The 10,008-nt window shown below is 47.0% G+C and overlaps 1 protein-coding gene across 3 annotated transcripts; it reads left to right on the top strand.

Annotated features, from left to right (window-relative positions):
• The first annotated feature begins 7 nt into the window (after window positions 1-7).
• Window positions 8-6,525, top strand: cmtr2 (cap methyltransferase 2). Of its 3 annotated transcripts, none has more exons than XM_048605827.1 (2): window positions 8-829; window positions 1,112-6,525. In XM_048605827.1, exons 1-2 carry the CDS (start codon window positions 768-770, stop codon window positions 3,405-3,407), a joined length of 2,358 nt encoding a protein of 785 aa, XP_048461784.1. In that variant the 5' UTR covers window positions 8-767; the 3' UTR covers window positions 3,408-6,525. The 3 variants fall into 3 exon arrangements, with proteins under 3 accessions (XP_048461784.1, XP_020373329.1, XP_048461785.1); XM_020517740.2 differs by having other exon boundaries at window positions 8-150; window positions 1,112-6,494; XM_048605828.1 differs by having other exon boundaries at window positions 161-540; window positions 1,112-6,494.
• Window positions 6,526-10,008: the final 3,483 nt, after the last annotated feature.

A 10,008-nucleotide genomic window follows, 5' to 3' on the forward strand; every position in this document is an offset into this window, starting at 1 on the left:
GCGCGGTGGGACGTGTTTGTTGAGGGTTGTTCCCTGAGCCGTGGTTTGCTCCGAGCTCTTGTTTCCGTCCGGACGTCCTTTCCGTGACACCGGGGCCTGATTATTCAGCGGACCCCGCCGCTGCCGGGAGTCCCGGGGCCGGAGCCGAGGGTGAGGCCGGGGCCTGGGCCTGGGCCTGGGCCGCATCTCCGAACCGTACAGCCTGGGGCTCTCGCCGCGTTCAACAACTGCGACTCGCGACCGTTTGCTCGGGACACCCTCTGGGGCAACCCCCTCCCCCGGGACACCCTGGGAGTCACCCCCTACTTCCTCCTTTACTGGGATATGCCCCACCCCACTTCCCCGTGTTCCTTGTTTCTTTGTAACCCTCTTCACTGAGTTAAACCCCTCTGGGGTACCCCTCCTCCAGACATGCTCCCAGCCCACTAGATAATCCCCTAAGTCTCCTCCACCCCACCCACCCCCACGTCTTCTTACTCCTTGCCTGGCTTTCTCATCCTTTTAGAGATTTTAAAAAAACTGCAGATGCTGGAATCCAAGGTAAACAAACAGGAGGCTGGAAGAACACAGCAGGCCCGGGTATTACCCTTCTTCAGGACTTCAGTCTGTCCTTCCAGCCTCCTGTTTGTCTGCTATTCTCATCCCTTTGCCTGTCTGTCACACCATGACCCTGTTTGGGGGATAGGAGTTATTAGGTGAGGGGTATCTGGTAAGCACTGCAGTGCTCATGGTTCTGAGGGGATGTGGGGCTAAAAGGATTCATTCTGATGGGCGACTACACCCACCACACGGGTTGGAAATCCACGTGTAAAAGTGCAGTGAGGACACAGTAAGATTCAGTTGCGCTGCTCCATATGGTCAAACAGCCTGTCATTTTTCACATGTCAAGCTCATCTAGGGAAATTAATCAGTTGATAAATGTCTGCAATTCATTAAGGAAACAAAAAGACTGCTTGGATTGTGAATTTGAGGGAGGGGTGCATTGTTGGAGATACTGGAAACAATGTCTTTTGGCAGGAATTATTTTTCACTGACGTGGGTCTAGAAAGTGGAGAAAGACATGGTGCAAAGATTAAACTCACAGCGAAACTTTTAATCTCCACTCTTGCAGATCCATGGAGCCCAGTAAAGTGAGGAAGTGGGCAAGTCGGAAACGGCCCCATATGGAGCATATGGTGGACCTCTCTGTGAGCTCAGTGAGCCTCCCCGTTCCTGATGAGATCAAGAAACTTTTCAACAAGAGATTCACCTTTGAGAAGCTCACTGACCAACCCTGGTGTCTACCTGACATTGAGGGAGTTTGTACAAGGGAGTCCAAGAGGCTGCAGGCTCTGAAAGAGTCTCTCAATGATGTGAAGAATGAGCTGAGTGACAAGGAACTGGAGAAGTGGCATGAGCACACTGCCTTTACCAACCGAGCAGGGAAGGTCATCCCGGTGGTACGGAGCACCGTGAATGCTGAGTTGTGCACGCAGGCCTGGTGCAAGTTTCACGAGATCTTGTGCACGTTTTCCTTGCTCCCACTTGAGGCGCTCCAGAATGGGGAGCTGAACTCTGTCCACCTTTGTGAGGCCCCTGGCGCGTTCATTGCCAGTCTGAACCACTACCTCAAGTCTAATCGTATCCCATGTGACTGGAATTGGATCGCCAATACCCTCAACCCCTACTACGAAGGCAATGACACTGGCATGATGATAATGGACGACCGGCTCATTGCTGCGACACTGCCCTGGTGGTACTTTGGCCCTGATAACACTGGGGACATCATGGCCCATGACTGCCTTCAGGGGTTAAAGGAATTAACCCAGAACGTGAAGGTCCACCTGGTGACGGCAGACGGGAGCTTTGATTGCCAGGATAACCCCGGAGAGCAGGAAACGCTGGTATCTCCCTTGCACTACTGTGAGACTATTGCTGCCTTGACGCTCCTCAGCCCAAAGGGCTCCTTTGTGTTGAAGATGTTCACCCTGTTTGAGCGCTCCTCTGTCTGCCTGCTTTACCTGCTCAACTGCTGTTTTTGCGAAGTCAGTGTCTTTAAGCCAGGCACCAGCAAGTCGGGAAATTCTGAAGTCTATGTGGTCTGCCTCGGATTCAAGGGCAAGGATGCTCTGGGAAAGCACCTTGACCAGCTGGAGATGAGCTTTGGGCCGGATGTCGTCCAGAAGGCTGACTTTGTCTGGGCTGCTGTCCCGGAGTCCTTCTTAAAGCAGCTGGAGGAATGCTGCTTTTTCTTTCACAAGTGTCAGACCGCCACTATCAGGGAGAACCTTCGGCTGTTTGGGAACATGGATGAGGAAGAGGTCAGGGAGCTGGAGGAGAAGCGGGACTGCGCTGCTGACTTTTACCTGCGGCGATTCCGATTGCGTCGCCTGGCCCGGGATGACTGGTTGGTGAAGAGGTCGCAGGCTGGCTGGAGCTTGACTGGCCGACTGTGTGCGCACAAGAAGAAGAAACTGCACTCCGGCTCGTACAATGACAGGATGGACCTGGCCAGCCTAGCCTGGCGAGAAAGGATGTGCAAGGGCCTTCTCGGCCCTGAGGTGGATCAGCACTGCCCTGCCAGCCGGGGGGCTGATTGCACCCTGAGGGACGCACAAGGTTGTGCTGACTGCCAGTCCTGGTACATCTTGGAAGGCAGGAGGCTGAGCAGGCTGGTCAGCTCTCCGTTCTGCGATGTGGAGCTCCAGCGGAATATGGAGGAGGCCATGCTGGAATGCGGGGCAGCACGTGGCACAGTTACGCCCCCTTGTGACTCCTGCACTGTCTATACTGAAGAGCTGGTGCTGTCTGAACTCACCGCCCTGCTGGCAGAGCAGAAGTGGGTATTCTGTGCCCACCGTGGTTGGCCAGTGGATTGCCTTGTGATGACGAGGCTGCAGCCCCTCCGAAGCCCAAAGCAGATCGGCGGCTTCTATGTCCGGTACCAGAAGGCTACGTCCCTGCTTCCCACTCGGTGCACCGTCCTTCACGATGGAGAGCTCTCGTACCAGCAGTGTCTGCTCGATGATGTGATCCATGCAGTCAAGGACTGTAAAGACGGTGGTGCGCTCGTCCTCCCCATCCTCTCGTCCTTCACCCGCTTTACAGCTGGCCTGATATTTGTGCTGCAGCACTGCTTCCGAGCGCTGGACTTTGTTTGCCCCACCTCGTCGGATGCCCTTGGAACCCTCGCTGTGTTGCTGTGTGCTGGCTTTTGTCGCCCGACCACTGAGGTCACGGCGTTCCTGGCGATGCTGAGTGACCACATGTGTCAGCTCCGGGAATGCGAGCCTGATCAGCCGCTGCAGGTCCTGCAGTTTGTGCCGATGGAGCTGCTGCTCAGGGGAAACCTGCCGAGGTTCCTTGACATGCTGAATACTGCCATCACAAAACAGAGGCTTCACCTGCTCGTCCAGAGCACGAAATAAACCAGCACTATCCAGTTCGTAGGCTGGAGCTGTCTGGTATTGTCCTGTCACTGGTGTCACAGCCAGCACTGTCCAGTTCCTAGGCAGGACTGACGGACATGCCAGTGTTTGCAGCCATTCAATAGCTCTCAAGGATCGACAGTCCCCTTGAAGAGCTCAATCAGCTCTGTAAGAGCAGTGCATGGAGTAAGCACCAGATATACTCCATCGAGGTTCATCCCTCTGATCTCTGAATGTAGTCACTGCTCCAAGTGAGAGACTCACACAACCAGCTGAAGTGCCGGGGAAAGTTGGAGCATTCTCACTTTGAAACTGTGATTAGTTTGGTGCCTTGCAGTCACATAGGGAAACCTGCTGTGGCAAGTTGCTGACAGCGCCATCTGTGGACACTGTTCTGCAGTGATGGTGATGGAGTTGAATGATTGTTGATGGAGTTGAAGCTCATTTAGATCATTCTTTCCCACTGGGCTGTTCACATTTTAAATACCAGCCTGCCAGAAAGCTCCGATGCAGCCTGTGTGAAGGGTTTATACCAGAGATTCCCTCTGACCTTACCAGCCACATCATCACTGTTTGACACAGTACACTTTATAAAATTAATTCTGAGATTATTGCTGAGACGCTAGTCCATAGCTGTCAGTTTTTGTTTAAATGCAGCTTGAGAGATTCATTGCTGCCTTCCCTTTTGTCTTATTTTCCTGCCTTTGATTCCTTTGCTTCTGTTGTAATGGGTTCGGGCTTTCCGCTATATCATAGCAAGAGTAAAGGTGCACCATGAGTATATAGAAATCCTGGCACCATTCACACAAACAGGACATCTGATAGTGGTGGGATTACTGCCTCTTTGGGCATCAGGTGTTGTGTTTTGGGCCCAGTGTGCAAGAGAAACCTGGTGACTGCTATGAATTGTATATTGCTGGTGGGGTTGAGAGGGAGAGAGAGCTGTGTTGTTTCCCCTTCCCTGTGGATGCTCAATTCCCCACTACCAACAATTTGTCAAAATCTCTAACCACAGATGTTGTGGACTCTGATTTAAAATTTGGTTGCCCATAAGGCCAGGTCGCCAGGCTCACCAAGGTCACGTAGAGACCAGTGAGTTGGAATTGGCCTGTTTGCCACCCACGTTACGTCTGACTGCATTTCAAATGAATGTTCCTCACTGCCTAGTATCCCCGTCTTTCAGCATTTGCTGCTAGCTTGCTCTTGTGGCCGTTTATTGAGGCTGCTCCTTCCTGGGTGACAGAGCATGTTACATGTCACTGCCAGCTGGTGAACTGGACTGCACATTGTTTGTTTGTGTTCCCTGTCCATTCCTCTCCTCTTCCCTCCTTGCTGCCCATCCTTTCTACTTGCCTGCTGTACGTCCATTGTAAAGCTGCCATCTTCTAAAACGATGTCCTTTGGACAAAACAAAAATGACAACCCTCTGGGTCGAATGGCCTGCTCGGAACTCACTGTTCTTCAAGGCATTCACAGCTCTCTCCCTCCAGCAGCTTGCAACTCTGAACAGGTTTCTGTCATACACTGGGCCCAAAACACAGCACTCTGCCCAAAGTGGCAGTAATCCCACCACTGTCAGAGGTTGTGTTTGTGGAACTGCAGCATGATGAGAGAGAACGGGACAATGATGAAGAAGCATTTTAAAGCCTGTGTATGACAGATGAGCAGTGTACTGATCTGTTGTCGACTGTTCCTTTGGTTTGTGTGAATTAAAATGAAGAATACCTTAAGTAACTGATGAGTTACCACTGGCTGTCTGCACATCTGCTTCACTAGTTGCAATTTCCAGGCCTTTTTGATGGTGTTGACTTTCCACAAGTTACGCTGTCGTAAGCACCAGCTGACAAACCCAGCACCTCGCTCTTCCAGCACCTGAGCCACATGTCTGTCACACAGTGTCAAACATATTCGTGATCAGATTTTGTTTTTGTTTTAAACTCCAATCTTTGGGTTCAGTGCTGAGAAGGTGAGAATCACATGCACACATCTCAGGGATATAGGTCCTGCTGACCATTGCTTCTTGTAAGGGAATTACTTCACGTTCTTGTTTTCAAATACAGAGACAATACAGAACAAGAGTGAACTGCTGCATTTAAATTCTTTGTGTGTATAAATTGTATATTTTAGAGTGAAAGTATTTTTGTGTTCTGATCCCATCATAATACGTTTGGAACAGTTGGTGTCCGGTCACAACAGACAACATAGAAGGGTAAGCCAAGGTGCACTGTTTAGATCTCTGCAGCATCTTTGAGTCACGACTGCATCTGATTCCTGATTTTTGAATTGCTAACGCTGGTGAACCTGTAATAGCTCTGTCAGTGATGAGCTGGGGTTCTGAATTTATTAGCTGGTTATTTTGTAGCTGAATAACAAACTTATCGTTATTTGATGGATTTGGAGGCATCGCAGTTTCTCCCACTGCAGTCCAGATGTCTCATGAAGGTTGCCTGAAGGAATGTGTCAGACACCTTGAAGTCTGAGATTGTAGGATGTTGTTTGCCTGAAGTGTAATGAACTTTGTTCTTTAATTAAATCTAGAACAGATAGATCATTCCCAGCAAGTATGGTGGTAGTAATGTTCGTCTAAGTATCCCAGAGACAGGATACAGGAGGCCATTCAGGCCATCATGTTAATATTGGCTTTCAGAACCAATCAGGTTAGTTTCAGTTCTCTGCTTTTTCCAATTGCATTTAATCTGTTTGCAAACTTATAGGTTCCTGAAATTTAAACAGACAATGTGCCTTTAAAGAATTCAATTTTTTTTGAAAACCTTCCCTCCAAATGGTTAGTTACTGGACCAAAAGCAATTATGGGCATATAACAGAATTCATTGCTTCAAATGGAAGTGGAATGGCCTGAAAAATAATTTTTTTTATTTCTGTTCATTGTATGATGCAGGATTGAAATTATGCACTTTGTTTTGTTACAGAGAAATTGAAAAATGAAACAACAATGAATTGTGACTTTGTTTTGTATGTGAGTTCAAATTCGATATCTATTTAGTTAGAATTTGGAGATTATTCCTTGATTGAAATCACATAAGATCAACAATTTACATTTGAGATAAATTTCAAATTTTTTTTTGTTTAGGGAACAATTAAAGGTCTTTAAACCAAACAAGATGTGTTTGTATTCTTGTGTCTGTTCCATCATCTACATTAGGTGCTGAAAAATGTAAGTATTTTGGTGAATATTGTTCCCATCACATTGAGGGAAGTCACTGCTGTGGAGTGAAAATATTTACCCATTAGACACTGCTAGGGTTTAGATATAGAATAAAAGTCTCTCTACATTGACTCCCTCAAACAGTCCCAGGGCAGGGACAGTGCAAGGTTAGATACAGAGTAAAGTTCCCTCTACTCTTTTAAACTGAAAGTAAATTGAAATTAAATCTGTCTGTATAGTCCCCAAATGGAAAGTAAAGTTTGTCATACTCTTAAACTGAAATTAAATCTCCCTCTGCTCATTTGAATTGAAAGTAATGCTCTTATTATTTTAAACTAAAAGTAACAGAGTAAAGCTGCCTCTATGCTGTCCCCATCAAATACTTATAGGATGGGTACAACACAGGATTAAAGTTGAGTAAAGCTCTCTCTACTCTTAAGCTGAGAGAAAAGCTTTTTCTGTACTGTTGCCATCAAAACATTTGAAGGAGAGGGACAGCGCAAAGTTAGATACAGAGTAAAACTCCTAATGTCTTAAACTGGAAGTAAATGGAAGGTGAAGCTCCCTCTACTCCTTTAAACTGTAAGTAAAGTTCTCCATACACTGCCTCCATCAAACACTTCCCTACAATGTCTTTAATCAAACACTCCCAGAACACAAACAGCATAAGGTTAGATGTAAAGTGCCCTCTATTAATTTGAAAGTAAAGATTCCTCCACACTGACCCAATCAAACACTCACAGGGTAACCACAGCAGAGGGTTAGGTCTAGGGTTTTAGTTCTGTTGGCACTGTCCGATCCACTTTCCCAGGGAAGCCAGTCTCAGAAGATTGTTCCCTCTGTTGCTGTAGGGCTGCACTGAGGGAAAAGCTCACTTTCATGGTTTTGTGTTTAGCCCTGTAGTCAGAAATGGAATCCATAACTTTGTAAACTCTGTTCAACTTGTTGCTGGCAGCAAACTGAGGAGATCCTCATTCCATTAGCAACTGGATTTGAACCCCTGCCTGAGAAGGGATTGTGTCTTTCCACAACTAGAACTAGAGCGGTTTCCCCCAAAATACAGAACTGTTTTACTTAATTGCTCTGTAACATGCAGTAGGAAGATGTGACATTCCTGTAGTTCACTGTTCAAAGTGCTTCAGAACCACAGCTTTAGCGCAGAAATTTTTCTTAAATTTGCCTGCAAGCATGTGATTTAGCATTAGTCAGTGTAAAATAAAAAAAACATTGCCTTTGAACCTATGATGGAATGATAATCTTTTCTCTCTTGGAACTGAAAACGCCTTATTGATGGGGGAGCTTCAATACCCATGTCTCCAGCTGAGCACTGAATAATATTTCAGTCTGCCTTCTGTGGGTGGTAGCATCTATATGTTTGGGGATGGGGAGGAAAGAAAAGTCTCATTCAGTTCTGTAGGGAATGCTGTTCAGTGATTGCGGGCATAGAGTGTGAGTTTGACTCTGCTTCTAACTGAGATGTACTAGATCCCAGACTGCTACATACCTCAGATAAGATTTTACCCATTGCCTGGCCATCTGGTGCAGAAAAAATCTGATGAAAAGGAAATCTTTAAATGCGTTGCTATCTCACCACACTCCAAACAAAAATTGTATTTGACTCCTTCCTGTCCTGGCTGCTTGTATTTAATTTTGTATTCATATTCCATCATTGCCAACCCCTTCACCACCGAATGTGGTCTCTTATTGTTACTACGTAATGGGCCATCGCATTGTTATTTTAAATACTCATTCATTCATTCATGGTCTTTTGTATATGAGGATGACTCTCTTTCACTCTCCAGGCTAGTCCGTAGGTGGCTGTACAGACTGATGCGGCTACTGCAGGCTCCGTTACACTTTGGGGCGTGTGGTGATCATGGGAAGGGGGTGGATGAGGCGTTGGTGTGGCAGTACAATCCTTTTGCTGTTTTCGCCCAGCTTCCACTTTATCCTGATAGGTGCTCGATGCCTTCCCGGATGCTCCTCCTCCACTGTGAATCATCTTGGGCCAGTGATACCCAGGTATCGGTGGGAATGCCACACTTTGCCAGTGAGGCATTGAGGTTATCTCTGAAGTGCTTCCTCTGTCCACTTGGGGCTCACCTACCATTTCAAAGCCAGGAGTAGAGCACCTGCTTGGGGAGTCTCAAGTCGGTCATGCGGATAATGTGCCCAATCCATTGTGGCTGCTGTTGGAGCAGACAGTATTCCTGCTGAGGTATTCAAGTGCGAAGGCAAACAGCTCCTGCTGCACTTACATGCCCTTTTCTGCCTTATCTGGAAGGAGGAGAGCATCTGGGAGAACTCCGAGATGTCACAGTTGTGAGTATTTAAACACTGGATGGTATAGGGCTGGCCAGCTTTCCAGTTCAGAAACAGGTCACTTTTGTATAACTGTTTTATTTGCCTCTCTTTCTGGATCTTACTGTTACTATGTGATTGGGGAGGGTAAAACTTGTGGTGTTGCTGATGAAATGGAGTTTGTTCTAGAACATAGAACTGTACAGCACAGGAACGGGCCCTTTAGCCCACGATGCTGTGTTGAACATGATGCCAAATTAAACTAATCCCTTCTGCCTGCCCTTGGTCCATATCCCTCCATTCTTTGCATATTCATGTGTTTATCTAAAAGTCTCTTCAATGACCCTATCATGTCTGCCTCCACCACAACCCCTGGCAGTGCGATGCAGTCTCCTACCACTCTCTGCATGAAAAACTTGCCCCTCACATCTCCATTGAACTTCCCCTCCCACCTTAAATGTATGCCCCCTAGTTTTAGACATTTCAATTCTGGGAAAAAGATTCCGACTGTCAACCCTATCTATGCATCTCATTATTTTATAGACTTCTTTCAAGTCTTCCCTCAGCCTCCACCGCTCCACAGAAAACAACCCAAATTTTTCTAGCCTCTCCTTATAGCCCCTAATCCAGGCAGCATCATGGTAAACCTCTTCTTCACCCTTTCCAAAGCCTCCACATCCTTTCTGTAATGTGGTGAACAGAATTCAATGCAATACTCTAAGCGTGGCCTAACTAAAGTCTTATAAAGCTGCAACATGACATCCTGACTCTTGTATTCAATTTCCCAACCAATAAAGGCAAGCATGCCATATGCCTTCTTTACTACCCTGTCCACATGTGTGGCCACTTTCAGGGAACTATGGACATGAACCACAAGAGCCCTCTGCACATCAATGCTGTTCAGGGTCCTGCCATTAACTGTATTCTTTTCCTTAACATTTGCTCTCCCAAAGTGCAGGACCTCACACATACCTGGATTAAACTCCGACTGTCATTTCTCTGCCCTTACCTGGAACTGATCTATATTCTGCTGTATCCTTTGACAACCTTCTACACTGTCCACAACTCCACTGATTTTTGTATCATCTGCAAACTTACTAACGCACCCATCTACATCTTCATCCAAGTCATTTG

This window comes from Rhincodon typus, chromosome 15, assembly GCF_021869965.1.
Source record: "Rhincodon typus isolate 14 chromosome 15, sRhiTyp1.1, whole genome shotgun sequence".
NCBI classification, from domain to species: Eukaryota; Metazoa; Chordata; class Chondrichthyes; order Orectolobiformes; family Rhincodontidae; genus Rhincodon; species Rhincodon typus.

What these genes read in the sequence shown, in the direction of transcription:
- cmtr2 (XM_048605827.1), top strand. Translation starts at nt 768, where the DNA reads ATGGGCGACTACACCCACCACACGGGTTGGAAATCCACGTGTAAAAGT. An exon ending in AAAAGTGCAGTGAGGACACA is followed by an intron (nt 830 to 1,111) that starts GTAAGATTCAGT and finishes CCACTCTTGCAG; the next exon opens with ATCCATGGAGCCCAGTAAAG.